Raw genomic sequence first — 16,315 nt, 5'->3', positions numbered from 1 at the left:
CCAAATAAGCAGAAAGAGGGTATTTTCTAAGAAGCCAAGCGTGTCCTCACTTTTGGAAAGCTGTGCTTTGAATCTCACTGTCTTTTTGCAGTGTAAGTCCCTGTTACCAGACCCTCACTGCTGGGAAGCGATCCCTTCTCTCCTGGCCCCCTCCCCAGGGAATCCCCCGCTCCTCTCTGCAGAGTGCTTTTGTTTATACTTCTAAACACTCAGCCACTTTCTTGGCAGAAAACCCTCCCAGTGCCACCTGGCCGCTTTTCCGTCTCCCAGGAAGTTTTGCAGTGACCTGTGACACAGCCAGGAATGTGGCTCGGACACGGGGGGACATCTGACAATGTCCCCCCCGCCGACCCCAGCCTCGACACACTCACATCCAGCCACACACACATCCAGACACTCACATCAGCAATGAGTCAGAAACAAAGAAGAAAAACCCTCATGGGCTGCGATTCGCCCTTTATTGTGAACTCCAGACGTCATACGCGCACGGCTATAGATGGAGCTCGGGAGCCCAGGCCAGCCCAGTGCAAGCCCACGAGAGCTCAGTGATGGTGGTGGTGGTGCCGGTTGGTGGGGGGGGATGCTGTGTCTGTATGGCTAAGGATGTATTACAGAGGCGGGCTGGTCTTAATGTAACTAGAGAGCTTCTGTGATCCACAAAGGGTGAAGACAGAGAGGGAGTAAGAGGAGGTACCCTGTGTATTTCCCCAGCCACGCTCTCCCCAAGAGGAGGCCGCCGGGAACCCCTCTCTGATCCCCCCCCCAATCTCCCTCCTGCGCAGCACACCAAGGAATGATGAAAAAAAATAATTCTGCAAAAAGGGTGAGTCAAATCGGTTCTTCTTTGGGGCACGGTGGGGTGGGGGAGGCTCCCGGATGTTTTGGGTAGGGGGGCTTATCTCTTGATTTCCAGTTGTTTGCTTTGCCTCTGCTCCCCCCGCCCTTGCCTTGCAAAAAAAAACCAACCCCAGCCAGATCAAAACAAAACCAAAGCCAGCACCCGTCTCTCCTTCTCTCCTACTGCCCAGCGCCTCTCCTTCCTCTTGCATTCGCCAGGAGATACTATTCGCCGTTTAGTGCGGAGCGATGTAGGCAGGCAGTTTTCATTTTTGATCACAAGGAAACGATAAAATACGGAGACACCATCTATCTGTGGCTCTCCGTCTGCTCTGTGCCGTATGTGTGTGTCTGCTGTGCCCAGAGATCTTATCGCTGTCTATGAAGAAATCTTAAATACAAACCCATGCATAGATTTTGCCTCTAGGATTAATTGTTCATAAAAGGCTCAAAAATGCAGTTTTCACTGCAGTAAAAAAATCAGCTAGTTTAAATTCTCCCCAACACCCTCCTGTTCCTCTTTCCATGGGCAAATGCACGTTGTATGAGGCGAATATAACACAACAGCCTTTCTTATATAATGCACAGAGTGAAACCCTGCCTGCGATTTTTGCATCGTCCCCTCGGTATTATTGTTGTTGCTTCTTGTCTGCAGCAGAAAAATCTATGTAGAGTGAATCAAGCAAAGTACCTCGGTCCCAGCTTCGGTGGAGAGAGGGGCCGGCGGGAGGGGGAGGCGAAAGTTGGGCAAAGAGGGAGGGGGGGGAGAAGAGGAGTGTAAAAGCAAGAATAATACCGTTTTCCCCCATTTTCTTCCCTCTCTCTTTGTGTTAGGGGCAACAGGATGGAAACCAGCAATCTGTGCAGCCAGAGAAGGTCGGCTGGGTGCGGAAATTTTGCGGGAAAGGCATTTTTAGGGAAATCTGGAAAAACCGTTATGTGGTTTTGAAGGGAGATCAGCTTTACATCTCAGAGAAAGAGGTAGGATCGGTTTCATTTTCCTTTCCCATCCCCCCCTTTCCTCCCCTTTGCATATGAAAAGCACACGCCGAGCAGCCCCAGCCTTTCCCCAGCGCCCCTGCCCAGCCATCGCCCCTCCATCGCCAGCCTGGGTTGAGGAGGTTTCTCGGGGGCTTCTCTTCTCCCTGAGTCGGCACGGAGAAACCTGGCCTGGGCTGGTGTGTCAGCTCTAACCGCGACTCTCCCAGACAGCTCTGGCTGGGAGACATTTTCCCAGCACTGGACACATGGAAGGATTCACTTAGCAAGAGTTAAAACCCTCATCTTTCTTTCCGCGGTGCAACGGCAATGCCAGCTTCCTTCTGTGCCTGTCCTCTGTCATTAAGTTCGACAGTGGTCTTGTTCCCAGCTGCTGCACTGCTCGATTTGGACATAGCTGTGGTCTCCCAACTGGAATCGAGCCATTTATGGGTCCCTTATCTCTTGTATTTTTTCCCCCTGAACCACACCACAAGAGGACAACGGGGAAATTTAACCACGGATCCAACACCTTGTTGAAAAATGTGCCCCCCCTCCTCCCCCTTGTCTCCGCTCAACATCGGCTGCGGTTTGGGGTTTAATGTAGTGTTTACATTAGACTTAATTGGATGTGACTATCAGGCTGAGTGTTGCAGGCTCTGGCAGGCTGGGATCCGGCTGTCCTTGCACAGCCTCCCCCCTCAGTTTTTGTCTTGATAAATTCATCAGGAGGAGATCCCCAGGCAACAGCACTCCTCCCTCTGATTACCCTTTAAAAACTCATCGCTAGCACTAGTGAGAGTTGTGCCCACAAGAAGAGGCACGGGGGCTGTTTGGAGTCAGGCTGGTGTTAGGACAGGGCATTTGGGGTAAAAATACAGATCTGGGTCTGGGTCTGGGTGGGTTTCCTCCTGTAAGTGAAGGTTACTCTCTGGCGGGCATTGCAGGGCGGTCTGCTGTTCAGATGCATGGCTACCTGACCCAGCTTTACCAGTTTAGGATCTGGAGAGGTAATAGGGTCCGGAGTGCCAAGCATAATTTGATTTAGAAGCTAATTAAATCATGGGGCATGGCAAAGTGCAGATGGATCAGGGGTTATTGGAACACAGAAATAGCCTAAAAGCGGACTGAAAGCCTAGGTCGCGCTTAGCTATGTGTTGGCATTTCACAGCTCACTCCCATCGACCTCTTGGCTGCTCCAGAACTGGAGAGAGACACAGGCGTGGGGAATAAATGTTGTCTGCAGGCTGGGGGTTCAGTGCCTTAGAAATGCTCAGGTAAAAAGACATAATAAGAGAAAGATTAGAGACTGCAAACAACACTAGTGGTAATGAAACGCTAAACCTATGATGACTCTACAGCTAGATTTACAGATGGGGAAAGTTAGATGGAGAGATGGATGCGAGAGGTCACAGCGAATGGTACAAATCTCCCTTAATTTGTGGTTCTTCCAAATTTTCCAGTAGTAACGCAGGCTGTATAGTATGTATTTCCCAACAGCAGGCCTGCTTGTCTTGCATGACTCTTACAAGCAGCTCATGTACCTCTGGGGCCACAGATCAGAGTTTAGAAACTGCTAGACAGACAGATTACACGGCTGGAAGGATTTTACCTGCTGCCTCGTGTTCTACTAGTTTGGGTCAATGGCTCTTCTGTACTGGGGCCCTGATTCAAGGCGGCACTGAAGCACGTGCTTGAGGAGAAACATACGCTTCAGCCCAGTTAACGGGGATCGAACTGGAGCTCGTGCTTTTTGAGCCAGGACCTGGAAGAGAAGTAATCATGACCAAGTCCAAATGATAGGGGAGCTGCCTGCTCGGATCAGACCGCATCGGCTGTGCCGACACAGTTGGAACGGCTGGGAGGGGATTGGGAATAGGCTGGACTAGGCGGCTCCGTAATGGTAAATTCACTGCAGGCTGGGCAGATGCTTAACAGTGTTCGCAGGATGCTTTATGGTCCTTCAAGCAGGTGTGAAGGTGCAGTATCAGCGATGGGATTGAATAATACTGAAAGTCACAGCTGAGTTAGCATGAGGTTGTGTATGTGGTTTTGGGGGGACTGGGAGACAGACACAGGAACTTTTCAGGGTCCCTCTCACCACCGTTCAGCGGGGGAAGGAGTCATATGCGTGGGCAGAGGGGGAAACTTGGCCCCGCCGAAGCAAAGGCAGAACAAGGCGCTGGGACTGTCACGGCACTGTCTCTGCGGGCGGGCTGGGAGGCCCGACTGCCGCCCGGGCTGCACCGGCCGCCTGAGCCCACGGGCTGCGGCCCAGATGCATTCTGCCTGAGCTCAGGACCTCCTCAGAGTACCTTCGCTAGGGAGGGGGAAAGGACACTTCCAGAGAGCTATTCAGCGCCTATAAGCCCTGAGCGGCTGGGCTGCATGCTACAAACTCCTCCGGAGCTGCCCCGTTTGGAGGATCCTCCCAGACCCTCCGTCTGCAGCCCAGACTGCACAGCGGCTCTCCGGGACAGCGAAGCCGTGCTGTGTGGCACAGTACACTCCTTTAAGCAGTGTGCGAACCCTCCCTTTGATGGGAGGGAAATACTCTGGATCTTGCCTGGGAAAACAAGAGTGTTTTCCAAAATCCTGGCCACCCTGAAGTCACCAGTTGGATTGCCACTGGCTGCAGTACTACTGGGATGTCCCGGACACCCAGCGCTGCCGGGTGGGTGGTTGTGTCTCTCTCTGGTACCCCAACTGTTTGAACCCTGGAGAATAAACTGACAGCAAAGGCTCTACTTGGCTAAGGAGCAGGAAAGCCTGCGCAAGAGAGAATGTATTCATACAGGAGTCAACACCAGTGAAGATGTGCAGGAAAAAGATGTCTGTCTGTCCGTCCCTCCCTCCCTCCCAAATACGTCCAGGTATCTGGACGCTCAAATATCTGTGTGCTCTGAGCCCAGAAGAGGGATGAGGCTGCGGAGGGGCCATGCGGGTGCTAGTTCTGAACAAGGAGCACTTGTGTTTGTTTCAGGGAGCGTGCGTGTATTTCTTTACGGGGAAAAAACGAATGCATGTGCAACTGAAGCAGCACTGTGGCTCTACGTGTATGAATATGTGTGTGAAAGACCATAAATAACATGCAGCAGTGACTGCCTATGTCTTTATATGGAAGAATCTGTGGTTGTGTAGAAACGTGGTTACGGAGGTAACATCTGGCTGCCTGCATGTGCACTGAAGTGACTCTGTGTGCCTGCGGGATTGAAGAATACGCCTGTCTCACTGGGTCCGGCATCTCCGGGCATCTCAATATACGAGGCGGCTCCAGCCACCTGGCACGTGGTACCCTGCGCTGCCTGGCTGGGGGAGCACGCGTGCGTGCGCGTGTATGGACGGAGGGCACACGTTGATGCGGCTGCCTGTCGCTTGTGTGTTTCCAAGACTTTCTGTTCAAAGACAGATGGATCTTCTAACACATGGCGCAAGTTTTTGGGACTGACTGGACCTTTATTCCTTAGCAAAGCCAGGCCTTCACATACCAACGAGATCTGAGATCTGCCCTGGTAGCCAGTAGCCAGCACTCCCTCCTGTCCACAGGTCTTAACGCGTGTTTCAGAGCTCTGCTCCCAGAGCACGAGGCTCCCGCTGCACGCTCGCTTTCCTGGCAGCAGGTGCCTGCAGCTCCCACAAATAGCTTAATAAATTGGGATTTGTCAAGCAGAACAGGTCGGAGCCTCTTTTGTTTTTTCACACACCAGATTATGCCCAGTGGAGAAAATGGAGCCACTGCTGGGTTGTGCTGATGAGTTGTGTGAGAGGCTCTTCGCTGCTCTGGAGAAAGGCCTCTCCACTTGCGAATCCCTGCCACTGCCGGTGTGGCTGAGGGGGCAGGCACTGGATGCAGCCAGAGAGAGAATTAAATAGTGGAAACCCGGACGAGACGTGAACAGAAAACTCTAGTGGAAATGGCCACTAGACAGGTTGAATCTCAGCCCAATTTCTGCAGTGATGGGTGAGGAGACTCAATTGTCTGTTTCCACAAAAGATAAAAGACCTTCTCTGCTATAAATTATTTTTGCTCCATCAAAGCCATCGGAGCAAGGTGGATTTGGTGGATGGAGCTTACAGTTAACTCTCATATTAACCTTGGTGTTTCTTGTCAGCTCCTCTTAAGCTCTGTGGCTGCTCTAGAACAGAAGGCAGGTTGTTTAGCAGGTAAAGCAGGACTCCCGGCCTCTCCCTGTCAGCTCAGAGCGCTGCAGAAGAAGGGGTTAAATACCGGGACTCCTGGATGCTATCCTCAGTTCTGCCACGTACTCACTAAATGAATTCAAACCAGACATTTATTTACTTTTGCCTGAATTTCTCCATCTGGAAAGCAGGGCTAATAATACTCATCTCCCTAAGGCACAAGGTGCCTAGGAAGGGGGAATTGTATGTCACACACTGTGGGATCCCTTGGGAAAGATGTCAGCTCAGGGCAGGAATGATGTTGCACGAAGACAACGGCTCGGAGCTGAGCACCGGTCTGATATCTGGAGGGGCTGAACGGATAGGTTTCCAAAAGGCTAACTCCCACAGGCAGACTCAGACCACCAAAATCCCATCAATATCCACATTGATTCCTGCTGGGAATCTGTGTGCTTTTCCAGTTGCCTACCTAGGACCTGGGCTTGCAGGTTAGAGACTAGCCCTGATTTATTTATTTTGGTTAGGGGAAGATGTGAACTTCTGATGGAAGCCTGGGCTTTCTCCCTGGCAGAAACCAAGTCTGTAAGGAGAGGAAATATATTTTATCAGACCAGCTGATACACCTGGAAAACGCAAACAGGGCTTTTGAGTTATTTTCTTTTATTAGGGCATGAACCTTTGGAAGCTGTGAAACCTGCTCTAACACCTAGAACCTTTTGGTCTTCCAACCACGCACCAAAATGGTAGCTGAGGCTTACAGACCCTGTTCAGCCAGGGACTCTGAGCCTGCACAGCGATCTGTACCCCTGCTGCAAGCCGAACTCTGTGAACTTATGCAAAAAACCCCTTCATTATTTAGCATTTGGTCATCAGCCAAAAAAAGCATTCAGGGCAGAAACATGCAAGACAAGATGTGCTGAAGTGAGCTGAGCTCTGCTAAGCAAAAGAACACCTTCTTCGTATCATTTTTGCATTCTTTCCCCTCGCTTTCCTCCACACCAGTTCCCTCCCCGCCTGCAAATTTCTGGTAATTGTTCTCTGGTTTCTAGCACAGCTTTGTTATTGCTTTGCACTTGGGAATAGCAGTCAGACTAACACAGACACAGCTGGGCTCCTACCACTTCCTGTCAGGAAGCCCAGGGCTGTCCAGACAGCATGAACGGACTCTGTGATGACGAGATGTTAATGAGGAAATGCTTCTCGGGGCTTCCTTAAGCCTTTTCTTGTTTGCTACCAAAAGCATCGACTCAATTAGCACAAGAGCACTTGAAAAGTAGTCTGTTCTCGCTCCTCATTTGTTACAGCACCATCAAACACTGCACAACGCTCTGCCTGGAAGGGGTGTGTGCGTGTGTGCGAGTACACATTCGAAGGCATGTCTAGAGTTCACATACGTGGTTCATGCGTGCGATGGAGCCTGCAAAGTACTCGTGGCGTTTCTGTGCACGTGCTGTTCACGTGCTTGGTGCTGTGACGATGCTTCATGGTGTGCGTTTGCACTTGTTGAATGCCTCTGCGTACGGAGTGGCCATGTTTTCTGCCTCTGTGTCATGTCTGCAGTTGGTAGGTGAGGAAAATATATTGGTGTCCATTGCGTTCTGCATGTACAAGGTGTTAATTGGAGCTGTGCAGTTACATATGTTTTCAGGGACAGTCATAGTACTACGTGTCAGTCTGGTGTGTAAACCCTTGGCTTTTGGCTACGCAAGAGTAGTCTGTGACTGCATGGCTGGGACCTGCTGCCCCTTCCATACCTCTCCTGCTCTTACTCTTTTAAGCCGTCCTTTTCCCTTCCACCTTCCTTCTCCTGCTCAGCCAAGCTCTGTTCTACACTTTGCAGAGCAAGGTGAAAAGTTTCAGTGAAGTGTCTTTCCTGTCTCAGCGACACCGTCCTGCACAACCAGAGAGAGGGTCAAAGAACACTCAGGTGGAAACGACACACAGCCTGATCCCCTTTCCCTGCAACGAAGGTAGCTTCGTTGAGAATCTAGTGAGATGAGGCAGCACGGCTTTGGGATTCAAGTGCAGCACTGGGATGCAAAAGAGCTGGTTCCAGCACAGGGTGTTCTTCAGGGGCCAGTCGATTCTGAGAGACCTGTGTTTCTGGTAGCCTTGGCTGATGACTCTTCGGGGCAAGGGACTGAAGTAGATAGCAACTTTCTGCCGCCATCCCCTCGTTAGCTCAGGGCAGCAATTTGGACGTGAAAAGGCCTGGAAGGTCATGCTCATGCCCTTGAGCTACCGAGTTCATGGTGCAACCTCCCAGTCAGGATGCAGGTGTGCAGATGGGGAGGCAGTCTCTTGGAGCACTGCCATTTCTGTTCTACCGAGGTCCGGAGGCTCTGGCCGAAACCAGGGTCCTGCTGCGCCAGTGACTGCACAAACACCCTGTCTATATCCCTGCCTTCTCTCCACACGTGCACCTTAACTGGTACTAGAGAAGGAAAAAGTGGACCATCTGCAGTGTCCCACTGTACACAGGCCATTTTACCCCGTGTCCTCAGCATTTTGCAGGTCCCTCTTACTGTAATACCTGAAACTCTCCCAATGCTCCCTGTATTTCTTCTTCTAGTTCCCTTGCAGACCAGAACCACACAGTTACCTCCCTTGTGCAGCCAGGGAACTGAGAAGAACAAGGAGCCAGTGACAGGACAGGACATTAAACTCAGCTCTCCCCCGTCACCTGCCAGTCCCTCACCAGTGCTGCTTCCCGGCACTGCCAGAGCCGGTGTTGCACACATGCGTGGATTCCTATCTTAGCGACAGCCTGATCTTAGCTAAGCTCTGCAGAAATTTCCATCCCTTACTAGATGGTAGAACCGCTCAGCTTGAGGAAGTGAAACTTTCATCTCATCTTGAGAGGGGAACATGCTGGCTGATGCTGCCCCCGAGACTGCCCATGTTTGGATATTCAGCTTTACTGAGAATCTGTAGGTTTCTTGTTACACCCTGAGCCACCTTATGACCTCTTGAAAGTCTCGTGGATACGTTACACTTGGTGTCTCATGATTTTCTGTACCTTCCGCATTTGCTTTGAGCATGTCACATTTCAACAGGGAACTGCTCAGGCAAATCTCCACCAAACAAATCTGAGGAAAAGTGCAGAACTTTGCCTGGTGACTGAGTGACTGCCCTTCCGCTTCGCTCCTGGTTTGGCCCCAGAACACAGCCCTGATCTGAATCAGGGAGGTTTGGAGTTGTCGCAGGTGACAGCTTGATGAGGGAGGGAATTTTAACTCTCTGTCAGCAAGACGTCCAAGGAGCAGTTAATTTAAATCACATTAGGGATCCTCCCGTTGCCAGAATGCTGCGAAGGAGCATTCGCGCAGGAGGAAACAGACCTTTGGAAGCACGACTAGCTGCAAGGCTAGAAATAAGCCCTACAGGCTTTTGAGAGAAGGTACTTCAGGTACCACGGCTGATGTTCTGACCCACTACGTGTCCACAGGATCGCCACATCCCACAGGCACGGGGAGTGCCGTCGTGGCTGGCGTCCCGTCGGGCTGACCCTGCTGGGCAGCAGCTGCGGGGGCGAGGCGTGTGAGGAATGCAGCTCCCCTCCTTGAACTTTAGCAACGCGCCAGCAATGTCAGCCTCAGCACATCTCGCCGCTGACTGCAGGCCCAGATTAGCCGGTGGCTGCGTGGCTGTCTGCAGTGTAGCTACACCCCAAGCAGTGGCAGCTGCCGTTGCGAGTGCAGGGACTGCGTGGTCTAATGGCTCCAGGGTCTAATGTACCCTGCTTTAGGGACCTGGCTTTGTCTTAGGTGATGGGGGCACTTTGGGTTCCTTCTCTGTGCCTCGGTTTCCCTTACCTCACCTGGCCTACTTGGAGTGTGGAAGCATTTCTGGGAGGATGGGGAGGAGCCAGGCTGAACCCCAGGAGAGGAAAATTGTTTTCTCTGCCTAGGGCAGGTGCAATACGGATAGCAAAGCCAGCAGACAGCCATGGCAGCAATTGCTGGGATTTATTTACCTTAATCCCTTAATTCCAGAGCTTCCCTACAGGGCAAGGAGTGAGGACCTACCTGCCCATGAGGCTCTGAGATCCGTCAGCTCGCTGCATGCCAGGCACTCAGCAAGTGTGAGGAAGGAAAGACCTGCTGGCCACCTCCCAGCTAGGAATGATTTTGCCAAAATCAACCATCCAGGCCTCTCCCTTCCTAGCACATTAAGCCAAGCAGTCCCTGATTCCTCTCAGCTTCAAACTACAGTGTGGGAGACCTTAAGAAAGGCTAGTGAAAGCAGCAGGATCCAGAAAATACCCACATCTGCAGAGCCCCAGCTGCTTCACAGGCAGGTGTGCAGACCTGTGCAGTGGACAGGAGAGGATGCGCCGCTCCAGACAGGGAAGCTTCTTCTTGACTCCCTAAGAGGAGTTGTAGAAAAGAAGGACTGGCAGGCCCTGGAGAGCCTGATTAAGCTGTCTTCCCTGCAAGTTAGCAAGAGACAAACTGCCTGGGGATGGGGAACCAGACTGAAGACTATTCAGAGGAGATGCTCAGCCCTTCCCAGAACTCAGACCTTTTCTTCAAGAGTTTTGAGTTCAGCATCTGAGACTAAAAATCACCCCTCACTTTCAAAAATCTGTGTTCAATCTATATTCAGCAACGAAGAAGAAAACAAACAAGCAAACGTAATGATCGTAGTAAATCTCCAGCACTAGGATTAACTCCTCACTCGGAGCAGCCTGGGTGCATGACGAGCTGTGGTAGGTCACCCTGACATAAATGAAGATCAATGCTGCTATGCTGCCCCTGCCATACCCCTTACAAACCTCTGTCACACTGGGTGACAGAGGCATCGCGCTTCATTCCCTCCTACTGAGAACAGACATCTGAGGCTGCTTCCTCCCAAAGGTCTCCAAAACGTTACCCAAAGACCTGTGTGTTGCCTGGGTGCCAGGAGCACATCAAGCCAAATTCTCTGCTGGTGAAACCTGAAAGATTGTATTTGCATGGCTCCAATCTCACTGAAAATGTGGAGGAGGGTAGACACCCTGCAGGTTTGTCACTGACTTCCTATCGACATAGATGACCAGGATTTAGGCTTTGCTGACCATGTAATTCCAGCAGTTTTATGGGTCTTTAAGGGTTGCTTTTTTCTTTTTTATGGGCTGCATGACTATCCTCAGCCTCTGAGCCCTCATCCTCTCCTGCCTCTGTTCTGTAATTCATGCCCACCACCTCCCTCTTTTTGGCCTCAGTAGCCTTCCACAAAGGACAAAAGAGCTGGCTGGTACTTTTGAAGTTTGCTTTTCACCTTCCTTCTCTCTAGTTTCACTGTTTACACACTGAACGCTCTATTATTTTGCTCTGCCTGCATGTCTCAGTGCGGGAGAGAGGGAGGAAACCAGCTGGCAATGCCCCTTGTGAGACAAGACTTCTGTCCTTCCCGTGCCCCATGAAATCACTGCCTCTGCATCACCGCAACGGAGCCCATTTCAGGCTGATGCTGAGTCCTCTTCCCACCATGAAGGCAGAACAAAGCCACGATCAAATGACTACACTACAGCCCCGTTCACTTTATGGCCTCATTATACTACCAGGGCTGTGTACCAGAGGGAATCAATTCAAAGTGAGCACAAACCTGCCTTTCCTCCCTGTGCTGCAGCTCCGGCTGAAGGGCAGACATACCCTTAGGCACTTGTATCCACGCGTGCACCCACCCCCACAAAATACCTGTGGGGGGCTGAACCTGCCCACTTTGTCTGAAACTTAGAAATAGGGCCCCAACATCATCTTTTTAAGGCAACGTTCCTTATTCTCTGTTCTTAAGCATTTTATAACCGATCTACACACACACACGGCACTTTGGTGAAAGCGATACTGTCTGTGCAGCAGGGTCTCCTGTGTGTGTCATGGGAAGACAAGCGCGGTGTTAGAGCCCTGGCACTTGTCAGTCTTTTAAAGGAGTAGCTACACCCGAAGGGTGTTTATCTGAACCAGTTACACCCGTCCTTTCTGCAGCCTCCTGTAGATATTCCTAGAGGCAAGGTATTTGAGTCCCAGCCCCCATGGGTTCACAGTGCAGGCTCTGCGTGTCTGAGAAAGGAGGGAAGGGCTGGGGAAGTCCCAGTGACCTACATGAGCAAACATCTGGAGTAAGGACTTGTGCCTTAGCCGCTGTGCCACAGCTGGGCTCGGAGGGGATCGGCTTTTCCTGCTGCAAATCAATAGGGCTGAATTCAGCCAAGATTCTTGGAAAGAGGTGGATTGTAAGATGGTACTGGGAGGAGATAAAAGCCGATTAGAAATGCATGGGGAGGATATATAGATAGACATCATCTGCGAGAGACACTTCCGTATCTGTTCATAACAGCCCATACGCAGTGGCTGTTGTTATGAGCAGAAATAAGCAATAGCTTCTGGGGCTTCAAGAGTAGCTGTGTACGATGTCTGCCTCCTAGTTCTTGAAGACAAACTTGGGGGATAGAAGGAAAAAGGATAGAGGGGGAACTGCAGTCATTATGCAAGGCCAGATGGTCAGTTTATCTGTGTGTCTGGTTAGAAAGCTGGTTACAGCATTATAGTCAGCCTCTTTGTTTAAATTCAATTGAAAAAATCATGGGGAATTCCTTCAGTGCTTCCCAAAACTAGGGAGGAAACATATTAAATGGGGTGGAGTCCTCTCAAGAAATCCAAGAGCTAAGACCTCATCACTATCTGCCTTTCCGGCACTTGAGTTACTCAACTCCACTGCAGATCCCAGCCTGTAATGACCCTGGCTGGAGTCGGATTAAGCAGATTGACATGGATTTGAGCCTGCTACAGTTCTGTCCTTAGCGGACAGCCAAAACCACGTTCTCTCCCATCCCAGTTACCTACATTCCTCATGTTTACCATGGAAAGAGTAGAGCTGCCCTGCTGCAGGAGTGGGATGTGAGGATAGCGCATTAAAGATATCAATGAAAAGGAAGGCCGTACAAAACTAAAGGGGGCCAGGCAGAAGACAGGCTGCGCGTCCTCTTCTTTGCTCCAAGTGTCCCCCGAGTGACGGCACCTTCAGGTCAGGGGTCTGTCTGCCATGGGACAGTATCAAGAACCCTGGCTTCCTTCCCAGCTCAGCCACAGCCTTCGCGACCCTGTGCAAGTCACATCTTTAATTCAAGCCTCTGCGATATTTATCTATAGCTGTGTGCCTGCCACGCCATGGCTAATACAGAAAGTGTTGGGGAATAGACCTGGAAAAAGTGAGATCTTGTAAAAGCTGCAAAGTGGCCACTCGACGACTCTCTAAAGGACAACCAAGAAGTGCTTCTGTCAGTGAAGGCCAAGCCCTAGCACTCTCTTCCTTCTTGAAACGTTCCATCGATCCCCTGGCTGCCCAAGGTCTCTGGGGGCCGGGCAGTGAAAGCCCGGCAAGCAGCTGCCAGAAGAAACCCCATGATCTGGGCAATCACCGGTGCCTGGATGAATTCTGCCCATAGCCCCTTCACAAGGGATGAGGCTCAGCAGCGGGGGAGAGCAGCACACGCATCGTGTCAGTAATCTGGGACTGGATGTGCTTCATCCACCCCCCAAATCAGCTGTCAGCACAGGCTTCAGTAATACCACCAGGTTAAAAATAGGAAGTGCTAATCTTTATCGCTCAAACTTTTGTTATGCTGTCTCCAGAAAAGCAACAAGCGCTAATATGATTGCCCCTTTTAATCAGCAGATGAAAGTCCACCTCCTCGCAGCATCTCCTGCCTCCGCATGAACCTCCTCCTAGCAGACAGGGTCCTCTCCTTGCTGCGGGAACAAATCCTATTCATTTTGAGGGTCCACAAGCATAAGCACAAGGAAAAGTCTGATCACACCTGCATGTCAGTTCAGCCTAGCCCCCGTAACTTTGGGGGTGGGAGAGGTAGTTAAGGCCCAAAGGAATCTGTAGCAAAGCAGGAGTTAACCTAGGAGACTGTGATTTTCAAGTTATCCTTCTAAACATGTCCCCCTCGTTCCAGAAGAGACTCGAGTCAAAACTATCATGTTGAAAATCTCTGCTTCTCCCCCCCAAAAACAAGTGTAGCGCTTCCCAGCTAATAGTGCCATTACTGTATTTGTGCCTTAAGGTGGAAGACTTGCAGAATGTTTCAGTGACCACGTAACACACCAGAGGCTCCAGCACACATTCTGTACATTCAAACCCCCTCTGCAGACAGCAGCTCCAGCCAGCACCCCCCTGGCTTGGAGCAGCAGCCCTCTTACTGCCTCTCTGTCTGACATCTGCAAGGCTGTAATTTTATTTTTGTTTTGCAGGTAAAAGATGAAAAAAACATACAGGAAATGTTTGACCTGAGTGATTATGAGAAATGTGAAGAGCTCAGGAAGTCCAAAAGCAGAAGCAAAAAGAACCACAGCAAATTTACCCTCGCCCACTCCAGACAGCCTGGAAACACGGTACGCTTTGCTCTCAAGCACGCAGTCAGTCCAAGAAAGCCGTTAGCTCTTGGTGCAGGCCAGGCTGCCTCTCAGTTACCTGCTCCAGGCCCGAGGGCTTGACACAGGGGGGGAAACTGGATAGGCTGAGTTGTGTAGGAGTCCAGATCACGTCTCGTGGTTTAAAATATGTGAACGTCCATCTACCACGTGAGGACTGAGAGCAACACTGAGAGATGAGAGAGAAGCAGGGTTTCTGCTAGGAGAGGACTCGGTGCACTAAGTAAATATGACCAAGCACTTAGCTCTGGATCCATTTACCTGAGAGTATTCTGACTTTAGGAAAGAAAGGTATCAGAACATCTGCCAGGAGCAAGGACAGAGCCGTTTTACTGCTGCCACTCCCGGCAGCTGTGGTTTAGCTGACTGCGCTTGTTTATTCATGGGGGAGACAGGGAAGAGCTGATGGTCCTTGGGTTTGCTGCCCAGATTTGGGCAGCATCAAAAGAGCTGCACGGGAATTTGTCCCAGGAGTACTTTCTGCCCAGAGGAAAGCTAAAAAGTGCCGGAATGGCGGCACTGCTACCTCGGAGCAGGACTTTCCATCAGGTCTCAGTCGCCACTGCGAAGAGAGCCAGTCTCTAACTGCAAGCTGTCTCTGGCACAGATGCACCCACCCACAGCCAGGCACATGAGATGGATTTACACTATTCATTCTGACTTGTTTCAGCAGACCAAGTTTGCCCGCCCCACACTTTGATAACGATTGTGTAACACCATGAAATGCAAAAAGGGAAGAGAAGGGGAAAATGGAAAGCGGCTGCACGTCCCCAAGCGCACTGAGCAATGGAGAGTTTTGAACAAAATGCTGTGGAGGCTAAAACTCATTTCTACTGAATATCTAAAAGTTATTTCTACTGAATAACTTAAAAAAACCCCTAAGGATCCTGGATCCCCTCTACAGGCCATATTTTCAGAACTGCTCTGCCCTCAGTGTGCATCTGACATATCAAAGTATGGAAAATCCAGCTCCTCCTGTGGGTACCTACTGTAGCTACTTGTCAAAGTCTGAGGTGGCAACAGATAAATCGCATGTGAGGAGCAGATGCACAGAAAGGCTGCATCATCGTTTGATGAGGGCAAAATCTAGGATGGTGTGTGGGAAGGCAAAGAGGGGGAAGGAGGAACTGCAGCCACGAGGGAAGTAAATATGGTACACAGCTTTTGGTTTGAAAAGCTGGGTACTGTGAGGAATCATGGTCTGCTTTGCAAAGGGCTGCCAAGAAGCAGAGAGGGCAGGTGCAGTGTGTGGCAGACCAGTGCCGTTTTGCAGGACTGGAGGATCAGGTCTGCTTTGCATTTTCCCACTAAGGCAAGCCAGCTGTAAAGGCCGTGTAGCTTTTCTGTGGGCAGGGACAGTGTGAAAGCATCTCTGTATGAGTTTAGTCACTGGCACTGACCTGAATTCCCTCTTTTGTAGGCACCAAATCTGATCTTCCTGGCTGTGAGTCCAGAAGAGAAAGAGTCCTGGATTAATGCCCTCAACTCTGCAATCACACGTGCTAAAAACCGCATCTTAGATGAGGTGAGCAGGACTCTGAGGGCCGGACCCAGGCTCCATTGTCTCAGCTTTAATCTTGGGTGAAGATTTTAGACTGCTGGAAACAGCAGCAGCCCCTCCTACCCTCTCCATTTCCTATTTAAAAGGAGTGCAAAGCCATTGGGTTTTTATGGACTGCACTCAAACACAGCCACCAACACCTATAGAGTGGGCTCTTCTGAAGGTCTGGGACAGTTTGATCCTCGCAGCCTCGGGATTAATATGCAGCACTGATTGCAAAGCAATGGCAAGGGGCAGCTGCCAAGGCTCTGTCCCCTCCCTGGCACACCCGGCCCCAGTGAGATGCCTTCACTTTGGAGCCCAGCCCTGCCTCGCGCAGGGGTGGTGGGACTATGTTTGGAATGGTTTCCCAGGGCTTTGGAGAGTCTTTCCTTGCTGC

At 50.9% G+C, this 16,315-nt stretch overlaps 1 protein-coding gene across 4 annotated transcripts in view; it reads left to right on the top strand.

Moving 5' to 3' along the window:
• Window positions 1–487: 487 nt before the first annotated feature.
• PLEKHO1 (pleckstrin homology domain containing O1) overlaps window positions 488–16,315 on the top strand; it is a 28,631-nt gene continuing 12,803 nt past the window's right edge. For 2 of the 4 annotated variants that reach the window (XR_012677600.1, XM_075175959.1), the window contains exons 1-4: window positions 513–823; window positions 1,672–1,818; window positions 14,196–14,336; window positions 15,796–15,900. Coding sequence is in view for 3 of the 4 variants with exons in the window: in XM_075175959.1 (XP_075032060.1) it covers window positions 794–823; window positions 1,672–1,818; window positions 14,196–14,336; window positions 15,796–15,900 (423 nt within the window). In the remaining variant the exon portion in view is untranslated. Of the gene's footprint in view, window positions 824–1,671; window positions 1,819–14,195; window positions 14,337–15,795; window positions 15,901–16,315 lie in introns of all 4 variants that reach the window. The other 2 variants (XM_075175960.1, XM_075175961.1) reach the window with 2 other exon arrangements.

The sequence above is a fragment of the Calonectris borealis genome, chromosome 29, assembly GCF_964195595.1.
Source record: "Calonectris borealis chromosome 29, bCalBor7.hap1.2, whole genome shotgun sequence".
NCBI lineage: Eukaryota > Metazoa > Chordata > Aves > Procellariiformes > Procellariidae > Calonectris > Calonectris borealis.
The sequence above is the reverse complement of the archived record's forward strand: the minus strand, read 5'-3'. Positions and strand labels throughout refer to the sequence as shown.